General features: G+C 48.0%; 3 protein-coding genes across 3 annotated transcripts; 2 read left to right on the top strand and 1 right to left on the bottom strand.

Moving 5' to 3' along the window:
- Positions 1–2499: 2499 nt before the first annotated feature.
- F5891DRAFT_1044465 (uncharacterized protein) lies at positions 2500–3069 on the top strand (the record flags this gene model as incomplete). Its single annotated transcript, XM_041362184.1, has 1 exon — positions 2500–3069. A coding segment is annotated over exon 1 (293 nt), but the record flags the coding sequence as incomplete, so codon positions are not given.
- A 948-nt stretch (positions 3070–4017) lies between these two features.
- F5891DRAFT_1044462 (glutathione peroxidase) lies at positions 4018–4824 on the top strand (the record flags this gene model as incomplete). The annotated part of the gene is made up of 6 exons (XM_041362183.1): positions 4018–4061; positions 4121–4148; positions 4198–4272; positions 4335–4499; positions 4561–4661; positions 4724–4824. Coding segments are annotated over 6 exons (447 nt in total), but the record flags the coding sequence as incomplete, so codon positions are not given.
- Positions 4825–11056: 6232 nt separating this feature from the next.
- Positions 11057–12040, bottom strand: F5891DRAFT_483986 (uncharacterized protein). Its single transcript, XM_041372001.1, has 5 exons — positions 12027–12040; positions 11834–11968; positions 11546–11777; positions 11431–11488; positions 11057–11375 (listed from the first exon to the last, which is right to left on the bottom strand). The coding sequence occupies exons 1-5, from the start codon at positions 12034–12036 to the stop codon at positions 11175–11177; spliced, it is 636 nt and encodes a 211-aa protein (XP_041223956.1). The 5' UTR covers positions 12037–12040; the 3' UTR covers positions 11057–11174.
- Positions 12041–14984: the final 2944 nt, after the last annotated feature.

Genomic DNA, 14984 nt, shown 5'->3' with positions numbered 1-14984 from the left:
TATGCAGTGAGTTCTTGACGAGAACTGAGAGTGGTTTTTTTTACTAATAGATATCAGCAAAAGTAAGAGATGACATTGAAAGAACATACCAGCTGATGTGTGTCCGCAGTGTAGAGATACCTCCTCGAAATACATGCTTACTCTCAGGTTCACCAGTGTCCCTACCAAACATTAGCAGAACACAATACACACAGTTCTAATTACATACTTGCAAGGGTTGCATACCCAGTGTGTTTCATGGCGGGTGAAGACAGTGTGAATGTCAGCAGTACGTTCAGTCTTTGGCAAAGTGGCTTGGATGGCGTCCTCAGGTTCGTTTTCGGCTTCGGCTTCAGGTTCGGCTTCGGGCTGGTCCTCCAAAGGATCAGTGTCATGACCAGTGTCGTCGTCATCAAGGCTATCCTCGTCTGATAATAGACATGAAAAAACCTTTTTGTGAGCCGGTTGAAGTTGAAGTTCAGTAGCACTAGACAATGCACGTTTGCGGTTTGTTGAGCTGGTGGAGGTCAAGGTTGAATAAATGTTCTCAGCATCCCAGAGGCGAGCCGATGGCTTAAAGGTCCGAATGGATCATCGAGCACCAGCTGTAACTGGTGTTGGTTTGCGCCCAGTATTCAGTAGCATAGAGAAGGCATCTTGAGGAGGATTAGTAGATGATGATGGCTGGGGGGCAGATGATGTGGTGTCAAGGGGGACAGAATCATCAGGATCGTGGTAGAAGACGATGTCCTTGGCATCCTTGAGAGAACCGTCAGCATTGACAGCGCATGAGTCTGAATGAGCCATGTTGAATATATTGCTTACCTGCTGAGGCTTGCACATTTTATGTGCAAGCAAATCAGACAGCCGGTGGACAAACAGCCAGTGGAGGATCGTAATAGCATCGTAGGGTGTTGGTATGATAAGGATCTGGGTGAGGACATGGTCATTACGAGCACAATGCTCACACTGTTCAGTTTTAACAGTGCATGTCATGACTTACCTTGTCAATGAGCCTCTGCATTTGTCGGAAACAAGTAAGTATCGAAGGTCGAGAATCCGTGAGGCCAAGGCGGATCATCGAAGGCAGTGTCAAAACACGCTTCGACAATGTGGCAGAACTTCTTGCGGTTCAGGGAAGGTTCGAACCAACATAGAACCGTTCGGGCAAATGGTGGACCGCGAACCTCACTCAGGTCCGGTCCGCCCCAAATCATGGACCACGGACCGAACCAAGGCCGAACCTGACCATTGGTCAGGTTCGGACCGTAGTTCTGGACCGAACCACGGCAGCACTAGATGGAAAGGGCAGACCATGGAACACGCGAACAATCCAGGTTGTCACATGCATAACAGCCTGGTGGGGGGCGCCGCAGCACCTCAGCGACCTGATCACCATACACGCGGGCGAAGTGTGCAGACAGGAGAGGAACCAATCGGCGGTCGCAGCCAGAAGGAAGGACAACATCTGAGAGAGCTTCGTCGATGGCCGAGCGAGGCAAAGCAATCAATACAGCGCGAGCCTGAACAAAGTGTCCTACGATAACATTAACATGATCAGCCTTTTTCCGGCCCCTTCCACAGAGGGAAGCAACTGGGCAGCATCGGCGAGCACAGGCCCGAGGAGACCCGACAGGCGATTCACAATAGTCTGCTCGCTCTGACTGAACCAAGCCGGATACTCATCTGACTTTGACACAAGGGTGGAAACAGCCACGTTCCGAGCACGAGATAACCAGTGCAGTATCACACAGTGGCGATATCCGGATGCCTCGAACTGATGCAAAGACACGGATATGGAGGCTAAGGAATGCGCAACGACAATCGAGATGCCGTCAAACACAACACAACCGCGAAACACAACAGAACAAGCATGGCACTGATGGTGATGGGAGGTAAGCGAATTGAACAGCCACAAGCAAAAGTTTTGGGGGGTGTCAAAGTGATGGGTGTGATATTGCGGGTAATAGAGTGTATCATAGTATACAGGATAATCATTTATATCATGGGGGATCAAAGGCGGTGGGCAGTCGTGCTCGTCGACCACTCGAGCCGCACGGCATGGAGCCTTCGTGACAAACGGCCTGCAAAAGCTTCAGTTCGCAAATGAGAAACAGGACATGCTCAACTCACATTCCAGGGGGGGCACACAGACGACTGATAACACACGGAATAGAGACAAGCTGAGCGAAAACCAAGAGTGGGCGCTCATTCAAAAAGCGGTGGTTCGGGAGTAACCGCGGTAGAAACCGGAAATCTCGAAAGGTCAGGTCATCCGACCATCCATGCCGGGTCCGCCTGCCCCGGACATCCTGGACGTCCCGAATGAACAGGTCAGCAAATTGCCAATATTCGGATGTTCCCGGAAAACATCCTGATAACTAGTGTACGGTCAAATAGAGGGGTGTAAATTTACAGGCGTAAATTTACACCTGTAAATTAGCGTTAATCAGCATGTGAATCTCGAAGGGCATTTTGGGGGTGTAAATTTGGGTGAATTTGGAGGTTGCCAATCCGATGGGCGTCTCCGTGGTGGTGAATCTGTGAATCTCGCAAAGTATCTGCACTAGGGCTAGGGCATAACATTCGCAACCATGAATTGTGAAACAAGAAATAAGCTACAGTTACTATCTCTTTATCTTCAAAATCTCCCCAAAACCATTCCTTTGATTCTAATGTGAGTAACATTTTTTCGCGTGTTAAGTTCTCAGTCTCATACTGACTACACAGAAACTAAAAACACCATACAAACCTCTCGTCAAGTGGCATGATATGGAATCCACTATCCTTGGCAAGCGGTCCGCTGAAGATTTGCCTCCTGCTGGTCGAATGCCTCCTCCACCTGAAGCAGGGACAGTGGACTCGGACTCAGACTCGGACTCAGCAGAATTTGACAATGGTGCAGATTGGTTGGATGATCCAGCTGCTCTTTCAGAGTTTAGGACAGTGGAGAAAGATTTGTTCGTGCTTGCGGCATCCAGCGGTATTGATTTGTGTGCACCAGTCGGATTCTGCACCAACAAAGAAGGCCGCAAAAACCTTGTCTCCATCCGTCCCTGACCCTTCTGCTTGGGATGAGTGGAAAGTTGAATAACTCACCTAATTCACTGTAATTCACAGTACATTTGACCTGATTCACCTGTAAAATAGCGTTAATTTACAGACATGTTAATTTACGGTAATTCACAGTGGTGAATTTGAAGGCCTCTGGACGCACTGTAAATTTACCCTGTGAATTTCGGACAGTTCCAAATTGACCGTACACTACTGATAACCATCAATATCATTGCAGATACGAAAACCATGATGAGCGCTGAGATCACGTACGAGACCACGACCAATGTGTGCAAAGAGGAAAGAACCCTTCACAACCCGGATGGTCAAAATGGAAAGGGCATCCCGTTCCGTCGAAGGGACGTTCTTGAGGTTGTAGGATACATTATTGACTGGGATAAGAATGGCACAACATGTAAAAGCGATGGCTGAGTAAAGTGATCGGGTCATGCAACCAATTGGAAATTGTAATGAGCCTGAGTGAGATGGTTCGAAATTTTTGGCTCACTGATGCCAACGGTTGTTGTCCAGACAGATGCTTTCGTCAGGCCAGGGTCGGCCCGTTCTACTTGCACCTGAGTAGATGGCACCCGTTGTGCAGGAGTTATGCCCGGAGGGCCATGGGTAGGACGGACGGACGAACGAAACTTTCGAGTTCTCCAACCGTGAGAACTCAAGCGTCAGCGGAATCGTGGGAATCTGATGCAAGATCGTTTGCAGAGAAAGGGCCAATTGAGTACTACAGAACCTGACTTAGGAAGTCAGGGATATTCCAACATCAGATCTCTAGAATATTATTACCACAGCACACTCAATGGAACTTGCTGGTCGTTTCAGCCATTCTGACGGTGCGTCACCAATGCATCCTCACGTCTCCAACTACTACCTTCACTTTCATGACGAACGATGTCTTCTTCCTCTGGAAATGCTTTTTATAATTTGAAAACGGAGCTGCCTAGCGGGAAAGCATATGACTTTGAATAGCTCAAAGGGAAGGTTGTCTTGATTGTCGATGTTGCATCGAAGTGGTGAGTCGGTAACCGTACTATGGCAGACCTACAAGGGATTCACTCTTCGGAATCTTCAGTGGCTTCACTTCTCAATACAAAGGTGCAGTCTATGATGGTTCTTGACGTTGATACGCAACTGACAAAGGACGCTTAGGCCTTCAGGCCTCAAGCGTTGTACGACAAGTACAAGGAACGCGACTTCGTCACTCTTGGCTTCCCATGCAATCAAGTATGTCTGCATTGCTCCAGGCACCGTTTCACTACGATACAGAGCTCAATACTGTCCAATAGTTTGGCGGACAAGAGCCTGGTGGCGACGCCGCCATTGGCGAGCTCAATCACGGCGTAAACTTTCCTCTTATGAAGAAGTCTGACGTAAACGGCGACAACACGAGCCCTGTTTACCAATGGCTCAAGAAAAGGAAGCCTGGCCTTATGGGCCTCACCAAAATCAAGGTTCGTTATGTGGGGTCGGATCGTCGATGTGCATGCAGCTAACGCAACTTCCCACTCGTAGTGGAACTTTGAGAAGTTCTTGGTTGATAGGAACGTGAATCGCTGGGCATCGACGACTACTCCTCAGGCGATTGATGCTACGGTGGAGAAGCTTCTTGCTGAGTGGTGCCGTTGGATGCGGCACAGGTTGGATCGTAGTACCGTGATGTGTCGCGACGGTACAGATACTTCGCTTTTTGTAAGAGGCATATTCTGTAATCAATTATTAAAAAGGCTCGTCATTCAAATATCTTCGAAGGGGCTGTGCTTTCATCCTTTCCTGGTGTCTCTGAGATCCTTTACCCTGTACCGAAGCGTAGGTTATACATCATATCATTCGTTGCTGCATAGATGCAGGTTATGTCACACTTCGTGTCCCGGCGTTCCTTCTCAAAACGTCAAAATTGAAAAATGACTGATGGAGGTCAGTCGCGGCCTCAGGTCTCTACACATACCCTTGACTCGAAATATCTCTATACCATCAAACAACTCCAGCTGGATGAACCCAGACCGGGGCGCATGATGACATCATCACCTACTTTCACTTTTAAAGAATTTATTGGATACACGCCTCGTTGATCGTGGAAAACAGACGGTAGTAAGCTTGAGTCCTGAGGTGTGCATTGGGCAGCCTGAGTTGACCGTTAATTTTTTATCTCTGACTTTGATGGCGTGCCAACAGTTGATACTCAGCTGGCCAGTGCTCACCGAGAATATCATCATCGTTGTTTCATTGCATGAGCATTTTTTATGATTTGAAGGCTTCCTGCGGGTGTAATGGCGATGCCTGTGCCTTCTTTCCTCCCAGTGCGTCCTCATTGTTTGTAATCTAGGTTCTAGAGATGACAGTCACCAATCACGAAGTGGATTTCAAGCATAACTCGTTCGAGAGCCAGTCGATAACGAGTTGATTGGGGCACGAATAAGGGCTATAGCCTACGCCTAACATATGAATTCGAACTCCGACGTTAGCTACTCCTCCAGGATCGAACACTTCAATATTTGTTTTTATCTGCCTACTAGAATGCAATAGGACATGGTCAACTTCAATCATCATAGTGCACCTATACAGCGACAAAATGGTCGCATGCATTCACCGGCCAGTTCCCACTCAGTTGTACTTTAATATTCGATGCCCTTCCGACAGTTCCTGATCGCCATTGCACTCGCCCTGTTCCCTTGCGCCTTTCTTTCTATCAAATAAAATATGGAAAGAGCTTAGCATCCATCTGCAACCTGGCTGCAAGCCTGATATATTACTAACTGCTCGTAAATATTTCACAGGAACTTCGTCTCTCCGTGGTTCACGCGAATATTCAATACATAAGTCTTGTCACCGGCACACTCCTAGAGTCATGCATCCCGTACCACTCATAGGAGATAAGCCCCTCGACCTTTATCTTACGGTTTATATTTGTCTTACTTTGCAACAACCACCAGGTCCGTGGACGACATTCAGAGCAGTCATCGACTTGCTCAGCTCTTTGCAGTGAGTGCGTGCCTGAGTGAACGTGTCTATCAGTACATGTAATTTCTTCTCGGACCTCCATAAACCTCCTTGGCTGGCATTCCGAGGACAACTAAGAGGCGTCGGTGCTGAGAGAAAAGGTGCTCAATAGGTTGCGATATACCCTGTACTCAAGATTTCGTTCATGCTAGACGCATGGGAAGTCCTGTCTCTAAATTCACCTCTTCACCGACCACCAAGGCAGCGCCATCATGGAGAGCCAGGTGTGTCTGGCCGGGTCTAAGTCTAGCAGCTTCGAATGATTCCCTGCCAATACAAATAATTGTGAATATTTCAGGGCCTTTGCAATTTTACCTGACACTGATCTGAAACTCAGATAAGCAAGGTAAAGTTTGCAAGTTTGCAAGTTACCCTTCTACATACTTATCGTTATCCATGCTGTGTTGCTGCGCCCTCACAGTTTTCTCTCTTATTGACGGTTCTTTCATCACTGCTATGACAACCTGTGCTTCATTTCACGTCTTCGCAAGAAGAATTTTTGGTGCTATGACTGATTAATCGTACATCATGATAGGCATCACCAGCGCTATGGTCATTATCTTGCACCTTTGATGCAATACGTTCCACTGACTTTTTGACTTCTCGCACACATGTGAGTCACTCTGGATCCGGTGATTAGCGCTTAGCTACTAAGCGATACTATCGTGCCCCGTGTCAGCGCCTCAGTATTGTTTGCTAACAACTAGTACTAAGCTTTTCGCTAGTGCATGTGTAAAAGGTGTGTAGCCCAAGCTTGCCTTTCTTCGGGTTGTCCTCATTTATTAACAAGTGGTCGTACCTCACAATCTCATACTCGCCTGCTTGCGAAGAGTTGGCACTCCGATAGGCATGGTCCCGAGCTGACTATATAAGGAATACAAAAACTCGGCATCAAACGGAGTGAACGTTACGACTTTCATATCCACATTGCAAATGGAAGATTTTGCACAAGTACTAGCATCCTTATGGTACGACAGCCTGATTACCATACAACTGCCTCATCTACGTGGATTGCACAGATATCACCCATTGATCTCATTTCGCACTATATAGTGCGAATGTTATTGTCATACTAATCTACCAAGTTTGCTTCTTATCCGCACCCAATTCTCTACCAATATGACTATAGTCTTAGATGATCCCGCTTGGTGGCCGACCATCAATGCACAACGTACTTTTAGCTATTTTGCAGGTTCGTAGAGAGTAGTCGGATTTGATGCTGCCAGTATTTCAATCTAACCTCTACTGCTGCCTTGCAGTTGCCGCCTTCGTTGGAATGACATATGATTGGGGTGAGCATGATGATATCCAAGGACTGCTGATTTCTTACAAGTACTTTCAGCACTCACACTTGGACAAGAGGTATGTCGATGCTACGACCAGATCAGCCATCTGGCTGACAATGGTTTTATAGGTGCAACTGATCTGGGTGAGTAGAGTCTGGTGTCAGAGAAACACACGAAAATATGTTTGATTCCAGAGACAACGCTGGTCCTTCATGACAGTTCTGTATCTCTGTGCACGTACCTTATTTGTCACGGTTGCCATGTTGTGCTGACTTGAAAGTATTTTAGGCGCGCTACCTTGGAATCTTATCTGCTACGTATGTTCGGAGGGCTACACAATCGGTGTCGTGCTAATCGTCTATCTCTCATAATCAGCATGTGTATGTTGGGTATGTCTCAGTAGATTCGTTGTCTTTGCTTCGTCTGACCAATGGCATTCAGCGAGTGTTCCGACCATCTTGCTGTCAGATACAGTGAGTCTTCTGCACATATCACTGCCATTCTCTCCAATTAACCGTAGTGTGCTGTAGGAGTGGGTGTGATTCTTTGATAATTTATTGGTTCACTAATGACTGTCGTGCTATACTGCCACAGATGTGAGTCTTTTTGGAATGTACGCTACCCGAGGCTGGTCGCTCACTGCATTCGTCAGGCTTAATTTCGTACATGGTATGGAATTGGACAGTTGATGTGGCATATGCAATGCTGTCGGGTAAGCTTGACACTTGCGAGACCTCAGCGGTTTTGACTTGACTGAAACATGCTGCAAGTCATCATAATCACTCGATTGTATGCCATGTATCAGCAATCCAGAAAAATCCTGATAATTCTCATTGTCACCTTCCTGGCTGTCAGCATTCTTAACGGAGTTACCATCGTAATGACGACGATGCAGTCTTCAGGGGGTGAGCTCAACTGTGGATGAAAATAATCGTGCATGGGGCTCATTGATGAATACCAGAGGAATTCATTCTCTCCGGCACTTATCTGTGCGAGAGTGACTATGCGGAAGATATCGTACTTCTTGTCTCTGCTACTTGGATACTCAGCACCGCGTGGGAGGTCGTCGCGCTGTGTCTCGCAGTCTGGATCGCAGTACAACACTTCCGTGAACTGCGACAATATTCGGCAGGAGGGATTGTAAGGGACTGTTTCACGGTGTTGATAAAAAGTCACGTAGTTCACTTTGCGAGGTAAGCTCCGAGTGATTATGCTTCCTGTTTTTCCACTGAAGGATCGGATGTGGTAGCTTTGTTGCTGTTTCTTGCTTCACGCTCGTCGTTGAGTTTACTCCAATATCCTCACAGGTATGTCAATCTTCCACTTGCCTAAGCACGCTACCATAATTTATCGTTTCTATAGGAGAATTCCCTGGACGCTTACTCTATTATGCCTGGGGTTCTTCAGATTCTCGAGGTCGTGCAGATATGTGTGCTAGGACCGCGCCTGATCCTTGGCGTTCGAGAATACCACGCCAAGCTCGTTGCCGATGCCGACGCAGCGACTTTTATGACCTCAATCGCTTTCCAGGAGCGTGTGCACATATCGACTGGCAGTGGTGTGTGATACTTGGTGAAGTTGACAGTCGTCTGGTGCTGCAAGGAGCAGGATATTTATTCCCACTTTCATGAAGGTATTAATCGAAGTTTTTCGGTCGCCCGATTTCAAGGATACATACAAAGTTTTCGTTGTATCATTCAATCAAGCGATTTGCTATACGTGCGGACGACGTTTGAATCAATATCCTCAATATACTGGTACTAGCTACCCACCCACACTTGCACCAACCATTCGTCCTTTTCTCTGTGCGATGACAATCATTCACATGATTGCTTCGGCAGCGCGCGCGAGAGTAAAGTCGACTGACAGCGCACTGCCTCAGTTCCTCAGCAATCCATTCTCGATCCGTTTGCTCGCCTCATTCAATGTCCCACTCTCACCTGAATCACACCGGCTGGCTTACAGATGATGATCCATTCAAGGTGATTACAAGGTGCGCGAAGCACGTTCGTGCATGTGTAGCTTGATGACGTGAGGGATACTTGATGAGGCTTGAGGCTGGAGTTGATTAATGCTTGTGGACGAGCTTGCCTTTCACGTTTGTTCAACGAGGTGGAAATACGGATATGAATATAAATATGATTAGGGTCGTTTCGTTGCTGAAGCACTACTGGGGGATTCATGTATCCTTTCAAGCATTGTGATATGAAGACCATGATTCTTTAACTGAGACCCAGCGCCTCTGTGGAGTCAGGGGAGTTCGAAGCAGTCCAGGGGGCTCAGTTGAGCATCTGTAAATCGCACACCAAACATAAAATAGCCGACGTGGTTCAGAATGGTGACAGCGATGCACCCAGGAATGGGACATTCAGGCATCAGCACCAGCGATAGTGCAGGAGTCGAGCATCTGCTGCTTGATGTCGGGTTGTGGATCATGATGTGATGGCGGTTCGAGACAGTGAGAGGTGAATCTCTCGATGAAGCTAGCTGGTGGTAGAGATCACCTCCAGGACGTAGCACAACTTGGCAAGCGTTTACGTGGATGCGACCAAGAAGTCTTCAAAATGGCATCGGCATTGAGGCTTCGATTGAGGATATCGAACTTGGAATGTGCGAGAGTGCCATTCCAAATTGTGGTGTACGGTGCTCTGGGAGAAATGAGAGCATCGGAGAAGGGAATGTTCCACGTGCATGATCTTTGAAATATGTTGTATTGGAAATTGTAAGAATACACATGTGCATGGGAGGGGCTACTACTGTGAAGAAGAATTCAGGCATGTAGAAGTGATAAAATATTGACAGGTGCTCTAAGCAGAACAATCGGCCGGAGTATGACTAGCACAAACAGGCCACCAGGGTGGTCGGTGCTATAGATAGACTTTGAAAGTGATTGGAGCGGTTGCGAACGACTGAATTGGTGGTGTTAGTGGGCACTGGTGAGTGTTGAGGCTGAAGGTTGTAAGTCGAAGATTGGAACATTGGAATTCTACCCCAAAATGAGGTACGAGAGTAGGGTTAGAATAATGACTTCGTGCAGCGGCTGTGCAGCATGTGGCTGCTCTTTTCCGCTTACCACTAGAACTGCACAAGAGCGCCCAAAAAGTTGTCATTATAGGATACGTGGAAGCTCGCGGTTTTCCACAGGTATACATCGAGAGACTGGCTCTTCCTTGTCTCGAACTCGCTATCACGTCCACCACCTGAAATCAATCAACAGATGCTCGACTCCTGCACGATCGCTTGTGCTGGTGCCTTCATGTCCGTTCCTGGGTGCGTCACATCAACGAGCCGTGTTATGTTTGGTGTGGCATACTCATACCCTAGATTCCTTCTAATTCCCCCGACTCCAGCGCTGGTTCTCAGCTGCAGAAATGAGCAGGAGCATTCGGATTCACTCGTGGCCTTCGTATCAGAATGTTTAATAGGATGCATGTATCCCTCAGTAGTACTTCAGCAACAATCCTAAACACAGCTAATCTTCTGTAAGTCGGTTGGCGTGAGTCAGGTGAGAGGACAAGGGTGGGACGTTGAATGAAGCAAGAAGATGACTCAAGGACAAATCGCTAAGAAGCTGAAGCGGTGCACTGTCACTCAACTTGGCTCTCGCACACCCATTTGAGGACCAGTAGTTGGTGCAAGTGTGTGTGGGCAGCTAGGGCCAGTAAAAATAACCAGCATATTGATTGGAATATTGTCAGTACGTATAGCAATTCACTTAACTAAATAAACTGTGCATGTCTCCTTGAAATCTAGCAAATAAACACCATCGCGAAAGTGGGAATAAATAAAAGCAAAATCCCCCGCCCTTTTAGAGTACGAGGCAGCCGTTAACTTCGCCAAGTATCACACACCACTACCAGTCGATATATGCACACGCTCCTGGAAAGCGATTGAGGTCATGACAATCGGTTCGTCGGCATCGGCAGCCAGCTTAGCACGGTATTCTCGAAGACCAAGAATCAGGCGCGGTCCCAGCACAAACACCTGTACGACCTGCGAGATCTGAATAAAACCCACAACGATCTGAGCGCCCATGGAATTGGACTATAGAAATGATAAATTGTGGTAGCGTGCATAGGCAAGTGAAAGATCGACATACCGTTAATAATATTGGAGTGAAATCAGCAATGAGCTCGAAGCAAGAAACAGCAACAAAACTACCATGTCCGACACTTCAGTGGTAAAAAGCAACAACAATCACAGCATGAGCTCACCTCGCAAAGTAAACCACGTGAGTTTTCATCAACACCATGAAACAGTCCTCGAAAATCCCTCCTTCCGAATGTTGTCGCATTTCACGGAAGTGTTTTACCGCAATCCAGATTGCGAGACATAGTGTGAGGACCTCCCACGCGGTGCTGAGTATCCAAGTAGCAGACATAAGAAGTGGGATATCTTCTGGATAGTCAACCTCGCACAGATAAGCGCCAGAGAGAATGAATTCCTCTGGTATTCATCAATGAGCCCCATGCACATTTATTTTCATTCACAGTTGAGCTCACCCCCTGAGACTTGCATCGTTACCATTACGGTGACCACCCTGTCAAAAATGTTGACAGCCAGGAAGGTGACAATGAGGAATATCAGGATTTTTCTGGATCGCTGATACATGGCATACAATCGAGTGATTATAATGACTTGCAGCATGTTTCAGTCGAGTCAAAACCGCTGAGGTCTCGCAAGTGTCAAGCTTACCCGACAGCATTACAGTATCAAGATATGACCCTTACACGTACTTAGCCTTTTCATTTTACATACACAAACACTCCTCCTACCATGCGTCATACACGTTTCCTATTGACTCTCCGTCCCAATCAAACGTATTAATTCCTCCTCTCGTCGAACAATCTCCCTCAGTCTTTTTGAACCAAGACTGAGTTCTGTTCTCGCCCTTAGTTTCTCTAGTCCGAGTCTCTTCACCTTTGATAGGTTATGAGCCCTGGCTCAGACTAGGCATACATTCGTTTCTCGCTTCCACTCGCCTTATCTGAGCCTCTCCGACCTTTTCCGAACTGGAACAAGGTCGCCCTCTATCCCCGCTTGACCTGCGGATCTTATCCATTCCCTTGCCGCCATCGCCGCCATTAACGCCTGTCGTACCAACTCGCTCGTTACCACACCCATTGAATCTTCCCATTCTATTGTCGCCATCGCCGACACATCGTTCGACACCTGTCATGTCCACCATATCGTCGTCCAACATCCGGATTCCAACATCTTTTCCTCACCCTCCTCTGGACGCCAATGGCTCCAACTACACCTCGTGGGTAACGACCATGGACCTTTGGCTCTCGCTCTTCAACCTTTGGCACCTCCTTTCAGGAGATGAGAAGGGTCCTCCGCGCCCAACCAGAAGCACCACTGAGACTGAGGCTGACTTCAACAAACGCCTCGCGGCACATGATGCGAGCGCGGACGTCATTTCTTTCCGAGAACGCCAAAGCATAACCAAAGGACTCCTTGGTATGACGGTACACTCAAGTGACCTCATCCACTTCATGGGTGTCACTGATCCAGCCGTCATCTGGAAAGCGCTAGAAGACAAGTATCAGGCGTCTGTTGGCATCCGCTTTACGAGCCTCATGGGCCGTATCTTTGACCTTCCCAAAGCATCTGATAGCGACTCTCTTACCAAGACCATTAAGGAGATCACGGACATCAAGGCCCAATTCAAGGTCATTGAATCCATCGAATGGAAGTGCAACGAATATACCCTTGTCCAAGCGCTACTGCGTGCCCTTCCCGACTTCTATGCGCCGCTTTCCCAGCTCATACTCCATAGTGCTGACGCCAATACCGGGAAGCTAACGCTGGAAGGAGTCATCAGCCAGATCAGGAACTCGGAACAATATTATGCAAGTTTCGGCTCTGCAAACCCACATGCGCACCACACAGCCATGGCTGCTAGGGTGGCGAAAGCAGGTAAACCTACTGAGCGTGCCAAACCGAAGGATTTTGACGCCTCCAAGGGAGATAAATGGGAGTTGTCGTGGCGCTCGACGTGCGGATCTTGCAAGCGCACAGGCCATATCTGGAACAACTGCCGTGCTCGTCTAGCAAAATCCGACTCATCAAACACGTCAGCGTGCATTCCCCCCTCACCTTCACAAGGTACTGACATATCAGTTCCCCTACCAGGACAACCTGACGGCATTCCATCGTTTCTTCGTCTTCCTACACACTCTGCTAGTTTCTCTAATACGAGCACTATTTCTTTTCAATTCCACGTAGACTCTGCCGCCACCGCACATATGGAATCCAATCACTCCCTCTTCACTCGCTACAGAACTTACAACCCTCCATTAATCGTGAAACTTGCGAATGACGATACTGTTCTTGCCCCAGGTTGGGGATTCATCACGCTAGTGCTCGACGGAAGACATGAGTCTATCGAACTCCCTTTCCTCCACGTACCAGACCTACGGTGCACACTGATATCAGTGTCTGCTCTAGCGTCGGAGGGAATTTTCTTCGAAACGGATGCTGAAGGAGGACAAATGCGTCGTGCTGATAAGACTGTGATCGCACGTGTGGAATGCTCTGCCGGTCTATACTACCTTCGAGCCAAGCACACCCATACGGCCTTTGCCACCAGGTCCACCTCGGCTACGCCATTACCACTAGCTGTATGGCATGCACGCATGGGCCATGCCGCAAACTCCACCTTGCGCAAAGCTGAGAAGGTTGTATTAGGACTGTCACTTAACCTGTTAGACGAGTCTACAGGACCTGGTGACCACATTGACTGTCCGTCGTGCCTAATGGGCAAACAAAAACGATTGCCGTTCCCGTCTCATGCTCGACACCGTGCAACGCACGTCGCTGAACTTGTTCACACTGACGTTTGGGGACCCGTCAACACTGCAACCCCGTCCGGCGAAACATACTTTGTTGCCTTCACTGATGATTTTTCGCGTTATTCCACTATCTACCTCATTAAGCACAAGAGTGAGGTACACTCGCACCTTCTGCGATATATCGCCTGGATTGAAAACCAGTCAGGGCAACGAGTTAAACGCCTCCGCAGTGACAACGGTGGCGAATACGTCTCTCACGCTACTATTGAATTCCTGCGTAGTAAAGGAATTGAGCACGAACTTACGATGCCTCATACAGCCGAACAGAATGGTGTTGCCGAACGTGGACACCAGACCATTGCCACCCGAGCATTAAGTGCCCATCACCAGAGTGGTTTTCCTCGTTCGTTCTGGGGCCACGCCATCCTCAACTCAGTATACATCAAGAACTTCCTCCCGTCGTCAGCTACTGACAACAGAACGCCGTTTGAACTCTTCTATGGTGAACTACCAAATGTCTCGCACCTACGTCCGTTTGGCTGCCTCGCATATGCTCACATCCCAGACGACAATCGCCACAAGTACGACTTTGTTTCGAGACGGTGCTTCCTACTGGGGCACGTCAAAGATGCGGGATATCTTCTATGGGATCCAGCGACACGACAGACGGTGCGCTCTCGAAATGTCCTTTTTGATGAAAAATTCTTCTACGGCACACCCAACTCAGTTCTCTCGCCCCTCGTTGAATTACACAACCAGCGCATTGCAATGCAGCAGCCCACCCTCGCATTGCCACATGATTTGCCGATATCAGAAGACGGCTTCAGAACCACACGACCTGGAGAAGATGATTCCG

Source organism: Suillus fuscotomentosus (genome assembly GCF_016647785.1).
Source record: "Suillus fuscotomentosus strain FC203 chromosome Unknown F5891scaffold_40, whole genome shotgun sequence".
Lineage (NCBI taxonomy): Eukaryota > Fungi > Basidiomycota > Agaricomycetes > Boletales > Suillaceae > Suillus > Suillus fuscotomentosus.
The sequence above is the reverse complement of the archived record's forward strand: the minus strand, read 5'-3'. Positions and strand labels throughout refer to the sequence as shown.

Bases quoted from the DNA above. Each gene is read 5' to 3' on its own strand.
- F5891DRAFT_483986 (XM_041372001.1), bottom strand. The intron at 11,489-11,545 runs GTGAGCTCATGC...CGGACATGGTAG, and splicing joins CACGTGGTTTACTTTGCGAG to TTTTGTTGCTGTTTCTTGCT. The intron at 11,376-11,430 runs GTATGTCGATCT...TCATTTCTATAG, and splicing joins TCACTCCAATATTATTAACG to TCCAATTCCATGGGCGCTCA.